Below are 21926 nucleotides of genomic sequence, written 5' to 3'. Positions count from 1 at the left end.
AATTTTTATGGGTTAAACTGACACTGGCTACAATCAACAGTTCTTTCTTTTCTTCCTGAACACAACAAGCTTAAACCTATTGACCTTCCTCATGGCTTGTCATATTCATTAAGGCTTTCAGAACAAACAATTAAAGCTCCAACCTGGCCAAGCTGCTACCCTGTAAGGTACACAATTGTATTGTATATATTTATGGGAGAGGCTCATTTCTCAGCCTAACTTATATTTCTTTCTACATTAGATGAATAGTCTATTCTAGAAATGTTTATACCCTAAGTATGCCACCCGGCATATTATATTGACTATGACGCTGATGTCTGATATGTCCGTGTATTTGGTGTTCGATTACCAAAGTGTTGATGTGTAGCTGTAAACGTCAACTTGACTTTAATGGCAATTCTGTTATTCGTAAAAAACAATGATTTGATGTTTAAAAAAGGCTTTTCAGATAAATCTATTGAAAGTATAAAATGTGTGCAGACTTGTGTCCTGACCCCTTCCCCGCAACGTGTTGCTGGGATTTTCCTTTTGCAGACAAGAGGTGAGGATTGAGACAATGTTTAATCTATGTATAAAGCTTTTTCTTACCATAATGTATTGGAATCATTTCTGTCTTCCAGTTCGGGAGACAACAAACTCTTTTCAGTTAAAAGCTAAGCTCTTGCTTTCTATAGAACCTACCAGAAATTAAATGTAGTGTGCAAACACTAAAATCATTTTAATGGCTGAATATCTTACCTTGAATTTGCAGCACTATTGCTAATGCAGTTCCTTCAGGATCAGAAAAATAGAACTACTGTCTTTAAAAGGGTGATCTAACTGCATAAGTTAGTGTACATAATAAAGCCAATACACAACATTAAAGAAAGTAAATGCAACAGGGAATATCATTCTCGACCATCTGTCTATACCATTGACATCAGTCAAATCAGGAATTTTAATTTTAATTTGAGAGGCGCTTCTCCTTAAGCGCCCTTTTTTGTGAACTATGTGCCTATCCAGTGTGCTTCTGCTGTACATATCTCTATTGGCAATTGGCTTTCGATACTGGATGCTTGCGCTGTCGTAGGAGAACATGGTGGCACGTGGATCGATGGTACTAGTTAAGACTTCTGATCCACTGACTTCATTTCGGATCTCAAGAGTAGTGAGCAGAATGTTTCCATGTGAATCGACCTGTGAACATAAAAGACATTGAGCTAGAAATCTTTAAAAAAAACAGCAAAGATTTTCATATATTGTGAAACATGCCATTGTATTCTCATTTTTTCAAATATGCAACTGTTAGAAATATGCTTACAAATTATATATGAAACTACTTTGTAATTCCATTACTCTTTATCAGCATACCAGTTTGTTAAAGAAAACTGGCGTAAAATGTACAAAGAGCCAAGTAAGCTGGAAAGTGCTTACTCTGCTCCTTCTGGCGGCTCCATATGAATGAATAGAGCCGTGGAGCGCATGAAGAAGGAGGAGTCTGTATCCTCCGAAACGTCCGCGAGGAGGACGTAGTTGGGCGTCCGGATGTGAGAGGCACATCAGCTGTGAGCATGTTATGTTTTGTATGCTGCATCCATTTATACAAGAAAATAAAAAAGAATTTTGAAGTCAAGTCGACTCTGTGAGTATAAGTGCTCCATAGCATTGGAGTACAGTGGGTTTCATTACCCGAAGATTGCGGCTGTTTGGTGAGAGAATCACTTTTCCCTTTACATTTATCGTGTATATTGAATAGAGCTGTGGGTCACGTACCGTATCCATGGCTCTATTCAAAACAAAGAAGCCGCTGGCCCGATACGGAGCTTGGCAGGGGGTGCGGAGGTTGGACCTGATCTCTTATCTTGTCAGGCTGTGTGTCTATAGCTTTAATTGTATCCTATGCTGGCCTGTTGTGTATCTATGATCTAATGTCTGCTCTAATGTCCATGCCTTCTTTATTTTATCTTATAAAGTGCCTTGTCTTCTCTGTATTTTATGACTCTGTTGAGACAGTCCCTTCATGGGACAGTATGGCAGTTGAGGGTCTCAACATTCTCTACACATGACCAGATTAAAGAGAAACCTACAGCAGAAGACAGAAGAATCTAACCTGCTGTTATGTCTCCATAGGGCTGGGGACACTAAGGAAGAAGGTTAGCTCCTTCATCCTCAGCACCAATGGGGCCATTACTATGGCCTTTGTGCACTAATCTATACACCCCTCTTCATGAATATCTAGATGGTGCTCAGTCATGACATCACTCCGGGCGCTCATCACTATAGACCCCTGGATGAATAATTATAAGAAGGGGCAGGCAGATGCACCATTTGGTGTAGTACTGCCCCTAGTGTATTGATCTGCCTAATTAACATGCAAGATTTCCGTAAACTAACGCTGAAAATGAAGGTAAAATAAAACTAGCTTTATTCTGAGTATTCCATGCACTATGGAAACAGATTCTTGTAACCTGCCATTAGTTAAAACTGGTGTTAGCCTGTTCAAATCTAAGAGGTGCACACGAAGCATTAGGGGGGGCTCCTGGAACACTAGTTTGTATGGAACATGGCTGCTACAATGGAGTCATGTTTAGAAGAAACTACTTTTAAAAGGGTGTGTGTTTGATAATCTACACCCCCCCCCCCTTTCAGAGTAGACTGTGGCTCAGATTTATCAAACTGGGTAAAGTACAAACTACTGTAAACTTTCCATAGCAACCAATCACAGATCAGCTTTGAGCTCTGGTAAAATGAAAGCTGAGCTATGATTGGTTGCTCTGGGAACGGACCGCAGCTGCAGTTTCTATTTTACACAGTTTGATAAATCTCAAGCCTATTGTGTAGTAATGGCAACATAAAAATCAAGGGTTCTTAAAATCCAAATAAAAAAAGGCATAGAAACTTACATAGCATCGCTACGCAATTCTGTCTGCTGTGCAGCCCTCAGTTAGGACAAGCTAAGGGTACACAACAGCTGGAAAGGAGTCAGGGATACGATGTATGTTTAGACATCTTCATGTCCTTTCTATGTTTCTAATTTTTTAAAAGAATGCTGAACCCTCTGTTTGCTTTCATGTAGAAATGAATTGACCGATCCCTTTATCTGGTCTGCACACTACCAGTGAACACTGTGGGTGAGATTGCTGCATATTGTTGTTTTACTGTTTATTAATGACTTTAAAATGACTGAGTTGAGAAAACAGAAACCATTCTAGTTATGAGATCACCAAGGACTGCAGACTTGCAAACTACTGGCTTAAAAGAAGGGTAACCTGGATCTAAATGGGATTTATTATAAAGGGTCAGAAATACACAGTAGGATAAATCTCTCAGAGTTTGCAGTTTGAGGAACAGACGCCTTTCTGACCCTGAATTGGAGGCTTTTTTGTACACACCAAATTCCCGAGTCATCAGTAATGGTAAAGCACTGACTTTGTTATGCTGACCTTACTGGCAAAGTTACACATTACTGTAAAACTCATTGTGTAAACTAGGAAATAGAAAGAAAATGTTAAAATGTGGAAAAACCTTATTAGTGGCAGATGAGTCAAAGTTAAAACACAAAGAAAACACACTATGTATGTATAACAAAGTGTAGAATATTGGAGGAGGGCTTGATACCTTTAAGAATCAAAGAGGGAATGCAATAGCATAAATCTGCACTAGTGCCATAATGGAAGGAAATTCTTGAGAATACTGTTCAGTAACTATAATTGTAACAATGCTAGCGGGTTGCTCAAGAGCAAAGCTGGACAGCAGTCTCAGTGTACTATCGTCTGCCTGCACGCTGCCTGTTCGATTAGTCGCTGTGCTGTGTTCTGGACGCCATTGTCTCCTCACTCACTCACACACTCACTTACTCACTGTGCTGTACAGACTGCTATCGCAGTGTATCATTTCCCTGCATGCAGCCATTTCAATTAGTCCCTATGCAGCTTTCTGGACGCAGTTGTCTCCTCACTGACTCACTCACTCACTGTGCTGTACAGACTGCTATCGCAGTGTATCATTTCCCTGCATGCAGCCATTTCGATTAGTCCCTATGCAGCTTTCTGGACGCCATTGTCTACTCACTCACTCACTCATTCACTGTGCCGTACAGACTGCTATCGCAGTGTATCGTTTCCCTGCATGCAGCCAATTCGATTTGGACGCCATTGTCTCCTCACTCACTTTTCTGTTCAGACAGCTATCTCACTTACATCAATCCCCTTTCTTGGGTACTAACTGTAGCGTTCAGTTCTCACAGACTCCTAGGGCTTACAGTGGAGCTGAACTATATGACATGAAAGCATTCGTAAGAAAAACTTATAACTTATACTTATACCATATACTAAAGAATAACAAGAACAAGATTACCAATTTGCCATTAGATGATTGGGATTATGGAATATATGATGGCACAAATAAATGGTTATCCCTGCAATCAGGAATTAATAAAAGGTGACAAAATGAACACAAAAACAAAGATGTCCCTATCCAACTCTTCCCAGTCTTTTACTATATCTGGCCTTAGGCTAACACCAGACTTACATCAGTGTTTCTGCAATATACCTGTTACTGACCTAGATTATAAATTACCCCTAGCAGGAACAGCAAGCAGACTCTAGGACCCAGAGGAACAAAGCTGAGCAGAACCTCAACACAAAATAAGCAAAACTATGTCACGGCCGCGGCGGCGTCCCGTGCTCCGGGCCGCCGCCGCAACCTCCTTCCTGCCCCCATGCAGCCCGGGGTCCATGTGCAGGGACCCGGCGCTGCTACTAGTTCGGCCCCTGGGGGCGCCTCACCTTCCTCCGCTTCTGTCTCTTGCTGTGCCGGCCAGGGCGCGCGTCCCCGCCTCCTAGGGCGCGCACGCCGGCTGTCTCACAGTTAAAGGGGCAGTCCACCCCTAATTGGCTCTTGCACATCACACTCTCCTATAAATTCCAGCCCTGCCCCAATACAGGTGTTGGAGCCTCTACATGCTTCCCATAGCGTTTGGCCCAGCCCCCTGTTGTTCCTGACCTCAGTCCTTGTTCCTAGTTCCTGTCCGCTGTCCCGGTCCCTAGTCCCTGTCCGCTGCCTTCCTATTGTTCCTGTGCTCTGTCTGCCACCTGTGATCATGCCTACAGACCTCTGCCTGCACTATCTCCTGCCTACTGCTCCTGCCATGCCTCGCTTGCCGTCACTAGCAACCAAGCCAGGGGTAGCGACCTGGGGGTCGCCTGTCGCAGCAAGTCCATCCCGCCTTGCGGCAGGCTCTGGTGAAAACCAGCGGCCCCTTAGACTCCACTCCCTGGTGAGGTTAGTGCCATCGCTAGAGACGGTTCAGTGGATCCACGACTCCAGGCGTTACAGTAGGCTCCAACCATGGATCCCGGCGAGGTGCCTGACATCCGTGACGTAGCCAGAGTGGTCGCCCAACAGGCTCTGCAGATTCAGCAATTGACTGCCGCCTTACAGCAGCATACTACAGCCCAGCGCTCACCACCTCCTGCTGTTGCTTCGAAACTTTGACTTGCTCTCCCGAGTAAATATGGAGGCGATCCCAAGTTGTGCAGAGGATTCCTGACTCAATGCACCATGCACATTGAACTTTTAAGCAGCCAGTTCTCCACTGAACACTCTAAAGTGGCTTTCATCATTAGCCTCTTAGAGGGAAGGGCCCTGGCATGGGCCACGCCACTGTGGGACCGAGATGACCCTGCTGCTGCCAATCTCCAAACCTTCCTGGCCGAGTTTCGCTCTGTCTTTGAGGAACCTGGCCGTGCGTCTTCGGCTAAGACAGCTCTCCTCAATCTCTCACAAGGGAGTTCCTCCGTTGGCAACTATGCCATCCAATTCTGCACGCTGGCAGCAGAGCTAGACTTGAATGAGGTAGCCACCTACAAGAAGGGCCTGTCCAGTCGGGTGAGAGACGTGCTTTCCGCCCAAGACCTACCTACCTCCCTGAACGAACTCATCCTACTGGCCACCAGGGTCGATACTCGTTTTTCTGAGAGAGAGGAGGAGGTCCGGCTGGCCCCGGTCTTCCAGAACCCTGTTGTTCTGGTGTCCCAGCCGACTCCTGAGGTTCCTATGCAGGTGGAACGAGCTCGCCTGACGTCTGATGAGAGAATTCATCGTCTGGAGCTAAATCTCTGCCTCTACTGCGGTGACCCTGATCACTTCCGGCAGAGATGTCCCCAACGTCCTCAAGCGTCCGGGAAACGCTCGTACCTAGGTCCAGTGGGAGTGGCCTCCCTAGGTGTGAATGCTACCTCTCCAAGGCTGTCTACGCCAGTGTCCATCCAGACACCCTCAGGACAAACTCACCAGACTACTGCCTTCATCGACTCTGGGTCTGCAGGCAGTTTTATTGCAGCAACATTGGTTCAAAGATGGCGGCTACCCGTGACCCAACTAACCAGACCCCTGACTATCTCCTCGGTCACGGGCGAGATTCTTACCGACCATGTGCACTACCAGACTGCACCTCTAATCCTCCAGGTGGGCACTTTACATCAGGAAAGGATCTCCTTCTACGTCCTGTCCCATTCTTCTTCCGCCATCCTCCTGGGACTCCCTTGGCTGCAATTACATGCCCCTAAGCTGGACTGGAGAACCGGGAAGATTCTCAGTTGGGGTCAGGACTGTTCCAACCGGTGTCTGAAGTCATCTCAGCCCAAGTACTCTATGTCGTCACCTGACCCTGCCAAGCCTCTATCCGGCCTACCGGCGGAATACCAAGACTTGGCTGATGCCTTCTCTGCCAAGGAGGCGGACTCTCTACCCCCTCACCGGGCGTACGATCGTCCCATAGATCTCCTTCCTGGAACTTCTCCTCCACAAGGTCGGGTGTGCCCTCTCTCCGTACCCGAGACTGAGGCCATGTCATCCTACATCCTGGAGAACTTGCAGAAGGGTTTCATCAGCAAATCCACCTCCCCTCGCCACATTGTACCTCCCGATCGCCTAGTGCCAGTCGCCACCTCTACTCTTCAGAGAGTGCCTCCCGGAAAGACCTATGTGCGCACTGCACTTCGAAGACTAATTTTGAAGTGGGGTCATTCCTCGTTTGTGGCCGGACATCCGGGAGCTCAAAAGACCGGGCTATTGATCTCTCGCCACTACTGGTGGCCCAATCTCCTCCAGGATGCCAAGGACTTTGTGGCTTCCTGTGCCGTTTGTGCCAAAAACAAGTCACCCCGTCAAAGACCTGCAGGCCTACTTCAGCCATTGCCAGTTCCACACCGTCCCTGGCGCCACATAGGGATGGACTTAATCACGGATTTGCCTCCATCTGCAGGAAAGAAAGAGGGGGAGGCCAAAGGGGGGGGGGTACTGTCACGGCTCCGGGCCGCCGCTGCAACCTCCTCCCTGCCCCCATACAGCCCGGGGTCCATGTGCAGGGACCTGGCACTGCTACTAGTTCGGTCCCTGGGGGCGCCTCACCTTCCTCCTCTCCTGTCACTTGCTGTGCCGGCCGGCGCGCGTCCCCGCCTCCTAGGGCGCGCGCACCGGCTGTCTCACAGTTAAAGGGGCAGTCCACCCCTAATTGGTTCTTGCACATCACACTCCCCTATAAATTCCAGCCCTGCCCCACTACAGGTGTTGGAGCCTCTACATGCTTACCATAGCGTTTGGCCCAGCCCCCTGTTGTTCCTGACCTCAGTCCTTGTTTCTAGTTCCTGTCTGCTGTCCCGGTCCCTAGTCCCTGTCCGCTGCCTTCGTATTGTTCCTGTGTTCTTTCTGCCACCTGCGATCACGCCTACAGACCTCTGCCTGCATCTCCTGCCTACTGCTCCTGCCACGCCTCGCCTGCCGTCACTAGCAACCGAGCCAGGGGTAGCGACCTTGGGGTTGCCTGCCGCAGCAAGTCCATCCCGCCTTGCGGCGGGCTCTGGTGAAAACCAGCGGCCCCTTAGACTCCGCTCCCTGGTGAGGTTAGTACCATCGCTAGTGACGGTTCAGTGGATCCACGACTCCAGGCGTTACAAACTACAACTTCCAAATATTAATATCAGGATAGCTAAAAAAGGAACCAGTAAATACCTAATACAAGAAATACTTGGTAAAGATTTAAAAAGCATAGATTATACTCCACAAAGCACTGCACAAGCTATGGGAATAGAAACACTACCCAAAACTACCTAGGCCTGAACCAGCTTAGTCGCTTAATCCAGAGCAATGGTTTAGGCTGTGAGACAATTATTTTGCAACTTCCTTAAAGGGTTTGGCCACTTTATAGTAAAATAGTTCAGTGTACAGTATTAGTAAGAAAACTCACAGCACTTACTGACAGCCGCTCCCTGTGTACCTTATAAAGATAAAATTTGACTTCCCTCCTTTAGGCTGTGCTGCCCTGCTCTGTGGTGAGGCTGTCCATAAGATGGCCGACATGGAGGAGCATGTGACTATGCCCCACCCCCTGTGTCCGCCACTGAGCCTGTATATTCCTATGGAGGACACTGAGGGACGGGGCATGGTCACATTCTCCTTCATGTCTCCCATCTTATGGACAGAATCACCACAGAGCAGGGCAGCCCAGCCTGGAGGAGGACAATCTGATATTAGCTTTAAGAGGTACATAGGGAGCTGCTGTCAGTAAATAATGTGAATATACTTACTTATACTACACACAAAACAATTTTACTATAAAGTGGCTAACTACTTTAAACAATAGACAGCAGAATATGGAATAGCAGAAAGATTCCCTCTAATCTTAACAACTACTGATGTCATCACTTAATTTTACAATCCAACATATAGAAGAGAATCCACTGGGACACTCACCCAGAAAGCCTTTTCATTGCTTCTATTAGTCATTATCTAAAACACAGAAGAACACACAAGGGTATAGAACAACTATTTAACGAAGAATCGGGCAAATGCAAATTCTCAAACATGCTGAGCTATGGGCTTCACATAGGTTCAGAACATTATGCTTTACAATCTACAAAAGTCGGCAAGCATCTGCAGAACTGAACATTTCTTTGATGCATGTTCACTTTAATGAACAGAAAACTGCCAAATAAGTTATTAGTGACTACAATTTTTTGTATTTTTATTTTAAAAAATTCTTTTTGAGTCACAGATGAATAAAATGCGTTTAACCCTTAGGCGACCCTGGACGTGCCTGTACGTCCAGGGCCGCCTACGTGTGTTCAGAGCGGGGCCGGCCGTGCTCTGAACCTCCGCGGTCCCAGGTGCGGCATGTAGCCCAGGGCCGTGGCTATTAGTGGGCACTGTCCGATCTCCGTGCTCACTAATAAAGTAGTCGGATGCAGCTGTCAAAGTTGACAACTGCATCCGATTACTTGAATGCAGCCATCCCTGGTGTCTAGTGGGGTGGATCGCTCCTCCGGGACGTTGTCCCGGAGGAGCGATCCACACATCCTACTCCTGCCGGGCTCAGTGCTGTAATGGCGCTGATCCCGGCTCGGTACTCGATTGCTTCTGGTTGCAGCAGCTGGAAGCAAAGTGCCTATCTCATCAATCTATCCTGTATTAGTATACAGGATAGATCTCAATGAGAGATCAGAGTGCTTATACTAAAAGTCCCCTAGGGGGGCTTCTAGTCTAAGTGTAAAAGTAACAAAAAAAAGTGTTGTTATTAATAAAAAGCCCCCTCCCCTAATAAAAGTTTGAATCACCCCCCTTTTCCCATGTTATAAATAATAATAAATAAACAAATAAATAAACATGTTTGTTATTGCCGCGTGCGTAATCGATTGAACTATTAATTAATCACATTACTGATCTCGCATGGTAAATGGCGTAAGCGTAAAAAGATCCCAAAGTGCAAAATTGCACATTTTTGGTCGCATCAAATCCAGAAAAATTGTAATAAAAAACGATCAAAAAGTTGCACCTCACACAGCCCCACATACCATATACCAAAGGATAAAAGCGCTATAAGCCTGGGAATGGAGCGATTTTAAGAAACATATATTTGTTAACAGTCGTTTGAATTTTTAACAGGCAATCAGATACAATAAAGGTTATATATGTTACATATCGTTGTAATCGTAACGACTTAAGGAACATATATAACAAGTCAGTTTTACCCCAGGGTGAGTGGCATAAAAACGAAAACCCCCCAAATAAAAGAAATGCGTTTTTTTTTTTTTCAAATTTCACCACACATTGAATTTTTTTCTGGTTTTGCAGTGTCCTTTATGAAAAAAATTCAGTCTATCATTGCAAAGTACAATTAGTGGTGCAAAAAATAAGGGTTCATGTGGGTCTCTAGGTGGAAAAATGCAAGTGCTATGGCCTTTTAAGCACAAGGAGGAAAAAACGAAAATGCAAAAATTGAAATTGGCCCGGTCCTCTAAGGGTTAAATACAAATATTTCCTGTTAGATTTCATTGTCTGGTTTGAGATAGTTTTAACAAAATGTTATATGTCTACACCATACATTTAGCTTTGGATACTGTTGACCCTTCAGTAATATCCCCATTGTCTGCCAGCTCAGATTTCTCTTCCTTTTTAATAGGTTACACTCCATTAACCGAGCAGCAACTCGTTGTCCTCATTCACTTCCAGTCTACCATCTAATTTCTACCTATCTGTTTTCATTGCTGCCATTGCCTTGTACTGTCTAACATCACTTTCTTATCCAAACTGTTTGAAGAATATATAGGCTCTGACCTATGTAACAGTCTCTCTTCCTTTTTTTCAGATCACATCATGTACAGTTTGGATTCTGACTTGCTGAAGTTACTAATCACCTGCTGACTGCTAAATCTAAGGCTACATTCATAGGTTCAGTAGTTTTTCCGGACCTAATATTACGTACATGATCCACAAAATGTAGTGCATCAGCAAGCCGTACTTTTTGCAGATCTGTAAAGGGGATAGGTAAACTAAGGTGAGTCGTAATTTTTGTGGACATTGCGGACATTACTTTCGCAAATTATGTACATTTCCATAGACTTTAATGGGTGAATCTTTGCCACAATTTTAGGCCTGCACTAGGGCTTGTCAGTAATTTTTGCGGATCCGTAAAACATGGATTACGGATCTGTAATACTACAAACACTGTGAAGAGCCCATAAGAGATAAATAAGCCCTAAACTTAGGGAGCTTGTGAATGTAGCCTTAAAGCCACTCTTTGACTGTGCCAGTCACATACTATAGTCACTGATTGGAATAGGGAGATACAGCAGACCAGCGGGTGACTGTAAGCTGCAGCACGGTGAGTATGGGTGCAAATACACTCACCGGCCACTTTATTAGGTACACCTGTCCAACTGCACGTTACCACTTAATTTCTAATCAGCCAATCACATGGCGGCAACTTTAGGCATGTAGACATGGTCAAGACAATCTCCTGCAGTTCAAACCGAGCATCAGTATGGGGAAGAAAGGTGATTTGAGTGCCTTTGAACGTGGCATGGTTGTTGGTGCCAGAAGGGCTGGTCTGAGTATTTCAGAAACTGCTGATCTACTGGGATTTTCACGCACAACCATCTCTAGGGTTTACAGAGAATGGTCCGAAAAAGAAAAAACATCCAGTGAGCGGCAGTTCTGTGGGCGGAAATGCCTTGTTGATGCCAGAGGTCAGAGGAGAATGGGCAGACTGGTTCGAGCTGATAGAAAGGCAACAGTGACTCAAATAGCCAACCGTTACAACCAAGGTAGGCAGAAGAACATCTCTGAACGCACAGTACGTCCAACTTTGAGGCAGATGGGCTACAGCAGCAGAAGACCACACCGGGTGCCACTCCTTTCAGCTAAGAACAGGAAACTGAGGCTACAATTTGCACAAGTTCATCGAAATTGGACAGTAGAAGATTGGAAAAACGTTGCCTGGTCTGATGAGTCTCGATTTCTGCTGCGACATTCGGATGGTAGTTTAAGAATTTGGCGTCAACATGAAAGCATGGATCCATCCTGCCTTGTATCAACGGTTCAGGCTGGTGGTGGTGGTGTCATGGTGTGGGAAATATTTTCTTGGCACTCTTTGGGCCCCTTGGTACCAATTGAGCATCGTTGCAATGCCACAGCCTACCTGAGTATTGTTGCTGACCATGTCCATCCCTTTAGAACCACAATGTACCCAACATCTGATGGCTACTTTCAGCAGGATAATGCGCCATGTCATAAAGCTAGAATCATCTCTTGAACATGACAATGAGTTCACTGTACTCAAATGGCCTCCACAGTCACCAGATCTCAATCCAATAGAGCATCTTTGGGATGTGGTGGAGCGGGAGATTCGCATCATGGATGTGCAGCCGACAAATCTGCGGCAACTGTGTGATGCCATCATGTCAATATGGACCAAAATCTATGAGGAATGCTTCCAGCACCTTGTTTAATCTATGCAACGAAGAATTGAGGCAGTTCTGAAGGCAAAAGGGGGTCCAACCCGTTACTAGCATGGTGTACCTAATAAAGTGGCCGGTGAGTGTAGATCAGGCAGGAAACACACTGCCCCTGAAGTTTTTGTGCCAAAACCAGAAGTGGATTCAAATTGGATTCCTGTTGGATCCACTTCAGATTTTGACAAAAACAGCAGTGGCAATTTTACAGTCCAAGTATAACTTGGTTACTATGTTCTTGCCTGTCCAGTATTTCAAATTCTGCCTGGACTACCTCTTTATCCTTTTTAATAACCATATGAGGCAAAATAGGATTAAAGAAAATAATGAGGCCAAAGAAAGAATGGCAAGGATTTTTTTTTCTGTTTAGTGTTTTTTTTTTTTTTTTTTAATTAAGATACCTCTAAGGCTTTTTTACTTTTGTATTTGTATTAATTAAATGTTCTTTTTGGGCTTATTAACCATAGGTCTTTAAGATTATAAGTCAGAGGACTAAACCGTTACAAAACAGAAAAAGCGTAGTGTTTTATTTATCGGTACCCTGTTGTTTTCTTGGCAAGAGTAACATCTCAAAAAGGTGATATTTAATCTAATGAATACTACATTGATTTTAAAGTCAGCAGAAAAAATAACAGAGATGAATGGCAGTACCATGAATTGCAGGCTAAATTTACTGAAGAGGATCAGACATACTAACATTAGAAAAGACCAAGAAATGACTTTGGCTGAAAAGAACACAACGTTTTTTTCAGATCCATTTAAAATGACGTCCATCATTTTGTGTCTGGTGTTTGTACATTATTCTAGTTTGGGGTTACTAATTGGCCTTTGGGTGTGTCTTAATTGTAAAGTCCATTGAATGTAATAGTAAAAAGAGAGAAAGAACGGTGACAAAAGAACAACTAATAATAAATGTCCGTTGTTTACAAACGACGTCCCAAAATAATGCTCATGTTCATTATTTTTACGTCCGTGGTAAAAACGTCCGTTATTCAATACATTTTGTGCAAATTTAAAATAAATCAAAACTAAAGCAAATTTATGTTCTTGTCCTGGGTAAGATGTTCTGTGGAAAACATTACTGTCAAATAAATTAAGTCAGAAATGTCAGAGTTAAAGTTTCCACCTGAGACTCCTGAGACCCACTGCGATCACAGCATATAGCCAGGTTAAGGTTACCTCCATGCAGTTATCATTTGCTAGGCTTTACCTCCATGCCAGTGATGGTGAACTGAGCAGTATACACCCAGTTCTCAGTAAGTACAAGAGCAGGGACTCCTGTCTCTGTATGTATTTATCCAAACTGAATCACAAACATTGAATTTGGAGAAATCTTTTTTTTTTTTTTTTTTTTTTTAATTGATTCATTCAACTCTACTTACTATGACTTACTGACTTTGATTTGACTTACAAAGAAACACAGAGGACCCTTTTCTATGCCTGTATGCCTTAGTTAGGCATATGGAAAGGAGTAGTGGATCTGCAGTTTTGCATTTTATCATTTTCCATGCCCTACCACCCAGATAATAAGCTGATTGCATAGAAAAAAGCTGATTGCCATAAGAACATAAAAGAAACATTAACATTCATAATCTCAGAAGACTTTACACCCACACAATGCAATAGCAGAAGAGAAAAAAATGCAAGCCAAGGGTGCACCTGCAGAAAAAGATTATCATAAATGTACTCAAATGGAACAAATGCCGGAATAAACATATCTATTAGATCCAGAGATAAACATGAAAAGATAAGATCAAAGTGAATCATTAAAATATATAAAACAATTCATTGGAGCTATATGTCCAAAGGGGGAGGGGGAGGGGGGTTATGGTAGTGATTGCCAATTACTTCAGGTACACAGCTTAAGTTAAACCCTATGGTCTCAAGCTATCATCTATAAATCTAATATATGTTGGCTGTGACCTTTTGTACAATAAAGTAAAAATACATTAAATACTAGTAAGCAACATTTCTGTAGCTTACAAGTTCTCATTTCTGTAGTTTACAAGTAGTATTGTCTGGTTTAGAAACATAGGTTTTAAATATATTAGGATATTCTAGATTTGAGAGACACTAGAGCGTACTATACAAGGTACTTTACATGAGCACATAATGATTAGAAGGGGCACCATGCAATGCCTAATACTGCCTGCAGAGGCACTGTGGGTGAATTGGAAGAGTGCTTTAATGTTTCCATACAGTTTACACTTTTTTTTTTTTTTTGCATGAGTATTTTATTCTAATGGAGCCACGTCCATTAGAGGAGAGGTGGTTTCCTCCCACTGGGGGCAGGCCGGCCCGCCTCCAGTGCGTTACCCCCGGTCAATGCCCTGGAAAAGAACGGCACTGTATGCTGGAACCAGGCCACGGTTCAAAAAAAGGACCGCGGCACTGGCTTCTCCACGCTGGCGTCATTCTATCCATGTGCTAAACTTAAAGCGAATGTACTGATCGTACATTCACTTTAAGAAATGATTGGGCCTGCATTCTGTCCGCATTTGCGGTTCTTTTCATGCAATAACATAACAGAATATGCATGTCATTAAAATTTTACTGTATGCAAAAAAAAAACATAGAAATTCATTCTAAAATATCCTATTACCTGAACTTTGTTCATTTCCAATTTATTTTTTTCATTACTTGCTTTCTCTGCTTTCTCTGCTGCTTTCTTCTGGAGTTGAGGGCCTTTTCCAAAGAAGATGTAGTTCACAAAAGCGTATTCCAGCAATGCCAAGAATACAAATACAAAACAACCCATCAAATAGATGTCTATAGCTTTGACATAGGGGATTTTTGGTAGGGTCTCTCTGAGATGGGTACTGATAGTGGTCATTGTCAGTACAGTGGTTATTCCTGGAAGACAAGTTTAAAGTCATTGTAAGTGTTTCCAATAAATTCATTCATTTCTCTACCCAAAGTGTGTTCTAGGTTAAAATGAATATGTACCTGTATCCCATCTATAGAACATGCAGATGTGTGAAGAAGTAAACATATATCCTATATAAATTGTGGTAATAACTGATTAAACAAACTATATACAGCTTTTAGAAGCTAAATTATTTGTCTCATCTTTTAGCTTGTTAACAGATATAAATAGATTCATACAGAAATTATACATAATGTAAAAAAGTATTATATGAGAGGCATGTTGTTAATCCTGACATGTCTGTTTTATTAAAAGAGTTGTGCACTTTATAGTGAAATTGTGCAGTGTACAGTATTAGGCTATGTTTACACAATGTATATTTTCATAAAATCATGTCCGTTGTACAACGGCCCTGATTGTTACGAGAATATGCGTTGCATTGCTGTCTATGGGATCCCGGCAGGAGCGTATACACATGGTATACGCTTCGCCCGGGATTCCTAGTGGTGCCGCAAACAACTGACAACCGGACGCTTGCTCCTTAGCGTGCAGTTTAGCGTTCTGATGCGGGCGCGCATGGATGCACCCGCATCAGAACCCTGCGGCCGAAAAGATAATTCGGACGGTCTCTTACGTTATGTGAACATAGCCTTAGTAAGTGTACTCACTGTATATAGTGACAGCAGCTCCCTGTGTACCTCATAGAGCTAACATCAGACTCCTCTCATCCACCCTGTGCTGCCCTGCTCTGTGGGGATTCTTTCCATAAGATGGCTGAGCATGGAGAAGCATGTGACCATGCCCTGCTCCCCAGTGTCCACCACCGAGCCTGTATATGACTTTGGACGACACAGAGGGCGGAGCATGGTCACATTCTTCTCCATGTCGGCCATCTTATGGACATACTCACCTCAGAGCAGGGCAGAAAAGCCTGGAGGAGAGGAGTCTAACTTTGGCTCTATGAAATCAATAAATGCAGTGAACTAGTACACTTACTAATACTGTACACTGAACTATTTTACTATAATGTGGCCAACGCCTTTAAGTGCTTATATTGCTCATCAAACAAAAATACTTAAAGTGTCACTGTTGTGAATTTTTTTTTGCAGAAATCAATAGTACAGGCAATTTTAAGAAACATTGTAATTGGGTTTATTAGCCGAAAAATGAATTTTTATCATGAAAAAGCAGTTAGAAGCTTTCCCTCTGTCTTCATTGTTCTCCTATGGAGAGAGAAAAATAAGAAACCAAAACAGGACAAAAAAGAGTTAATTAAAAGCTACAACACAGGCTCTCTCCTCTGACAGTCACCACTGACCTCTCTGACCTCTGAATTGCACTCTGAATAGCTCCCCAGCTGAGTAATTCTTTGTTCTCTGTTTTCTGCTGTTGACATTTCTGCTCTGTCTCTTTTCCCCCCTCCCCTCTTCATAGAACAAACAGGATGCGTCTGATTGAGATTTCCTGATTCTGAGCAGTGGATGACAGAAAGGAGAGGAGGGGGGGGGACCTGGAAAAAGGCTTTTTGGATGCAGATAATGGCATATTTGCCTAATAAACCCAATTACAATGTTTCTTAAAATCGCCTAGACTATCGATTTCTGGAAAAAAAATTCACGACAGTGACTCTTTAAGCATCTTTTCTTACAATTTTCTGTGCCATTCCTCTGTTACTCCCTATGACCACATATGAGTAAACTGATACTAGATGTCAAGATTGCACTTGTTCATATTTAATACATGTAAAATTACCTAAAGCAACTCTTGCAGCTGACGCATCATAGTTGATCCAGAATGATACCCAGGATAGAATAGTAATCAGTGTAGAAGGCATGTACGTCTGCAGAATGAAGTACCCAATGTTTCTTTTGAGTCGAAAACTCAGCGACAATCTTGGATAAGAACCTGAAAACAATAATAACATACAACATGTCAAAACAAGAAAAGTAAAAAATAAGCCTTCCTCCTACCCTTCATAGCAGTAAGGCAAAGAAGTTCTGCAATGTTAAGCACCAACATTGTAGGTAGTATGGTAGATAATGGAAAGAGGCAATTTCTCTACAAAAGGAGTGGGTTACCTTAACTTTCGGCTGTAATATCTGCTATCACTATAGTTACACCAATGAAACATGACTGCAGAAGGAAATTAACTTTGACCAATATTATTTCCAGTCCTCTGGGTGGTGAATTCTTACCAGTGGAGAAGACAACTTTCTTTGAAACCATCTTGTAATCCACAATTGAAAATTGCGGCAGCTCAATCTTTTCGACTCCTGTGATTGCTTTATCGCCTCCATTCCAATAGAATTCGATGTCATCTGTTGTATAGCCATCTGTAAAACATAGGTATAATTCTTCATAAAATATAATTTGATAATTCCCAACTATTATGACAAATAATAATAATAATTATTATAATGATCATTCCACTATACACAGTTGAGGGTTTCCAACATACACAGTGAAATCAGATTATGTAATTGCAATATAAACATTGCTCAGAAATATCTTGTGCTTGAGTGATTTCTGTCATGTGTGGTGATGTATGATGACATTTTGCACCACCAGGTTGAGAGAGACAGAAGTGCTCTGCAAGCTGTGGATGGCAATCTGTAACACTGGAGGCACAGATGGTCATCTTGCATTTCTCAGTCCTCTCCGCCTCATACCTTCCTCTGGGTGCAGCAAAACATACCATTTGTGCGTTTGGAGCCACATGATAAATAAATGCCTTCTGTTGCTGACTGTTTATTTGTTGATATAGGTAGTCATTTCCTTCTGTTTCTAGTAGGGCATGCTGCATTGCTCAGAACAATCAGATTTGCAGACAGCATGGTCTATGCACCGAGTGATGCTCAGCCCAGTAGTAGCAGAAGGCCCCTCTCTTTTCCTTTAATGAAGTTACCCCAGATTGTATGGCATGTTGCTTAATATAGATTGCTATTGGTTTTAATTAACTTGTACTATTATTTATTGATAGAAGCTTTGTCTCTTAATTAAGTGTAGGATAAAAAGAGTAGAGAGCCTCCTGTAGACAGAATGCCCAGAATCATCATCTTTGCAAATTTGGAATCAACTAGACATTACAATCCTTTTCCACCAAAATAGTGAATAGTGAATGGACATTTAATGCAGTCACTGGCTAAAGGGGGGGGGGGGGGGGCTTTAATGGACTAAGGATAGTCTATGCCTATGTCAGTCCACTTGTGGTAAACCAGTCCCACACAGGAACAGAATTTTTTAGTATAGCTAAACATAGTCACAATTAGGCATTCCACCCAATAGTCAATAAGCCCAATGGAACTCAGTCAATTAAGCTATACAATAAATTGGAATCCCTTTTTGACAGGTTGATCATGTATAGCTTAACATATGCCTCAAAATGGGACCTAGTTTGGGCTGTTTCCACAGTAAGAAAAGGGCACATTCCAGATGCGCGGTTGACATGAATACACTAGTGATAAAATATAGGGAATGAAGGTCAGTCTAACACAACCACAAGACAGTGGGTATGCTGCCTGGGAGTTATGGTAGTTACACTGAAATGGAAATATCAGCTTTGGTAGGTTAGTAGATTATGGATACACTGAAGCAGAAACATGGTGTATAGTAGAATTGACCCCTAGCAACCAATCAGATTCCACCTTTCCAAAGACATTTTCCAAAGAGTCTGTGAGGAATGAAAGGTGGAATCTGATTGGTTGCTAGGGGCAACTGAGCCAGTTTCACTTTACACCATGTTTGATAAACCTCCCCCATAGTCTATTAAAATAAATTGATGGGTGTATAGTGTGTGTTTTAATTCATTCCCATGTGTAGCAGTAAGGCTGGGTTTGCACTACGTTTTTGCAATCCGTTTTTTTTTCACCTTTTTGGCAAAAGAAAAACGGATGAAAGATGGATAGAAAAAAATTATGCATTTTTGTGCTTCCATTTTTATACGTTTTCCTATTGACTTTCATTATTAATAAAGGGATCAAAACGCATCCATTTTTATAAACGTACACAAAAATGTAGCTGACCTTACATTTGTGTACGTTAAAAAAACGGATGTGTTTTAATAATGGAAGTCAATAGAAAAAGGGAGTAAAAAACAGATGCATCTGCTTTCCCCATCCGATTTTCATCCATTTTTTGCAAAAACGGATGGCAATAAGTAGTGTGAACTCCTAATATATTCAGAAGGGGCAGTATATAGCAGTATATTGTTTGTTTAAGTCCTATTGTTTCTATGAAATGCACAACTTGAACAAATTGGTTCACATAACAGTATTTTTATGCTGCCCGTTATAGGAGCACAATGATATGCAGCTGCAATTGTTTGATCATTTCTTTTAGTTGATGTTTATATTGTTAATGACTATAATGGACTCAAGCAGAAGTTTAACCTTACATGTGTCATAAGTGAATTCTCTGGGCTTTCAGCAGATTCTGTGCCTATAATGCGTTTTCCAGTCGACTGCCAAAGCAGACAGGAACACACAGTATGTCATTAAATGTGATGTCCTGTCGGAAGTTTTGTTAGTGAAACAGAAAATCAAAGCCCAATCCAGTGACTCAGTGTGATACCTCGACAAGCCAGAATATATATTATTTTCTTGAGTTGTTGAAACCATTTTGTCTATATATTAGATCTAATACATGCCAGAGACATACTGGGTGTTCATAAACCTATATCCTGGCATTAGAGAATTCAACAAGTAATAGAAAATGTTGCTTTATTTGTAATATATCTATAACTTAGTGGTAAATAAAAAAGTAAATACAGAACATTTGTTAGAAAAGCAGATTGTTGTCAAGTTGGGAGACTAACACAAAGGACAAATGAAACCCTACACTGCCACCCACCCCACTGTCCCTGCCTACTTACGACTATCTGCCCTAAACGACAGCGGGTAACTAGGCCACAGTCCCTAATCTTGTTGTGTGAAAAACAGATATTAAGACAGAACAAACAAACACAATACAGTCAAGGTAAACAAGAGTCGGTAACTATCAGTCGTTGCAGTACAAAATCAGAAGATGAGGAGAATAGTCAAAGAGTTAAGCCAAAATCAGGAAACCAAAGAATACTAAACCAGGATACAAAGCTAGCTTAGTCACACTCTAAAGAGGCTCTATCGCAGTCAAGAAAGCATGACGGGGGTAATAGTTTTATGGAAGCTGGATTTCAAGCCGCAGGCGTGATTGGGGCAGAAACTCCATCCCCCAACAATACACAGAGCTGACTGGTGGTGCCAGCCGCCAGTCAGCATAACATTATACTGGACACCTGTGCTGATGGGCTGGGGGCGGTGAAGCCCCGTCCGTGGCAAGAACAAAAGACGCCTTTGCCGGCACGCCCCTAACAATTAGCCGGGCCAGTCATCAGGGACACTCTCAATGTGCTCCCGGCAACTGACCATACGAGCATGATGGAGGGCTCCTGACAATTAGGATGAATATTATAAAAGCACCATCACAGAAACAGCAAATAAATCTTATTCATAGTATAGTGAAAGGTTGTAGAGTTATCCAATACACATTGACCCAGATTTACCAAAACTTTCTATGTGCGAAATTAAAGTAAATGGTCTTAAAATGCACCAGATTTATCAATGTGACACAGGCTGTATGATAAATATTTCGCATCTGGAGACTGTCTAAGTTTAAACCAACTATCACTTTTCTTCAAGTGCACCAGAATTTTGAGCCTGATTTTGGTCAAATTTTTAGAACACAGTGTCACACCTTAGACCGCGTCCCCTTTTTTGCGGAGACAACACTTTCTTTATGTACATTTTCCGTAATAAGTGTATATTGGTAATTTGTATAAAAATTTTCACCGGAATTCTCCTTTAAAGCAGAGAATTTGGAAACTATTAATAACTGACACCTACATTTTAATTTTTAATTAAACATGCAAAAGCAGAATATTCTCAAAAGGTAGTGGATCCATCACCTTCAGTTTGGGGTTCAGCAGAGCTTTCCATGGTGCTAAACACATAGCTAAAGGTGCTGGATTTAACCGTTACGAACATTTAATATCTTTTGAAGCGCAAGACATATTGCAAATCTGATTGTGGTAATCGATTCCTGCCACAATTATACTCTTCTTTAATATGCTATTTGACCTTTGGAAAAACTTGCCTTTAATCAAATGTGCTGGCTTTTAAGATGGCAGCCAAGATTCTGACATAGTCTAAAAGATAGGCCCCTTCACCTATTATATGTAATTTTCCCTTTTTTTTCTGTTCTGAGACTATGTATTCTTAAAAATTTTTCAACTTTAAAAAAAAACTTTTAATTGAAAAACGAAACTCAGATAGGAATAAACTCCCCAGAAAAAAGGCTCTGCGTGAGTGGAGCCAAACTGGACAAATTCCAGACTATGTCAATCTGGATAATCTCTAATTACAGGTCCAGTGGATTCACACATAAATGATAAAACCTGTGTTCTGTGTTGACTCAGAGGAAGCACCGCAGAGTGCTGTGGTAAACGATTCCGCTCTACCATGTCTTTAATATGCTAATGTTTAATTTCCTCTGACAGATTAATATAAGCTTCCGTATGCTTCACTGAGACTAATTGATAGGAATATTCCAGTTACCAAGAGAAGGGTTTATAGTCTAGATTGTAGAGTTTAGAGACTACTTATGAAAAGCTGAAACATGTTTTATAGTTTTGGAAACACTTTAATAGTTTCAAGACTCACTTAATCAAAGTACAATTGATATTATAGGTTAAGGGTGCGTTCACACCTACAGGATCTGCAGCAGATCTGCAGCAGATTTGATGCTGTGTTCAGTTA

At 42.3% G+C, this 21926-nt stretch overlaps 1 protein-coding gene across 2 annotated transcripts in view; it reads right to left on the bottom strand.

Annotated features, from left to right (window-relative positions):
• Positions 1-828: 828 nt before the first annotated feature.
• GABRB1 (gamma-aminobutyric acid type A receptor subunit beta1) overlaps positions 829-21926 on the bottom strand; it is a 379826-nt gene continuing 358728 nt past the window's right edge. The window contains exons 6-9 of one of the 2 annotated variants that reach the window (XM_069976523.1): positions 17331-17468; positions 16888-17040; positions 14872-15122; positions 829-1176 (exon numbers count right to left, since the gene is read on the bottom strand). In XM_069976523.1, coding sequence (XP_069832624.1) covers positions 829-1176; positions 14872-15122; positions 16888-17040; positions 17331-17468 — 890 coding nt within the window. The remainder of the gene's footprint in view (positions 1177-14871; positions 15123-16887; positions 17041-17330; positions 17469-21926) is intronic. The other variant, XM_069976524.1, reaches the window with a different exon arrangement.

The sequence above is a fragment of the Dendropsophus ebraccatus genome, chromosome 7 (assembly GCF_027789765.1).
Source record: "Dendropsophus ebraccatus isolate aDenEbr1 chromosome 7, aDenEbr1.pat, whole genome shotgun sequence".
In the NCBI taxonomy this organism is placed as follows: domain Eukaryota; kingdom Metazoa; phylum Chordata; class Amphibia; order Anura; family Hylidae; genus Dendropsophus; species Dendropsophus ebraccatus.
The sequence above is the reverse complement of the archived record's forward strand: the minus strand, read 5'-3'. Positions and strand labels throughout refer to the sequence as shown.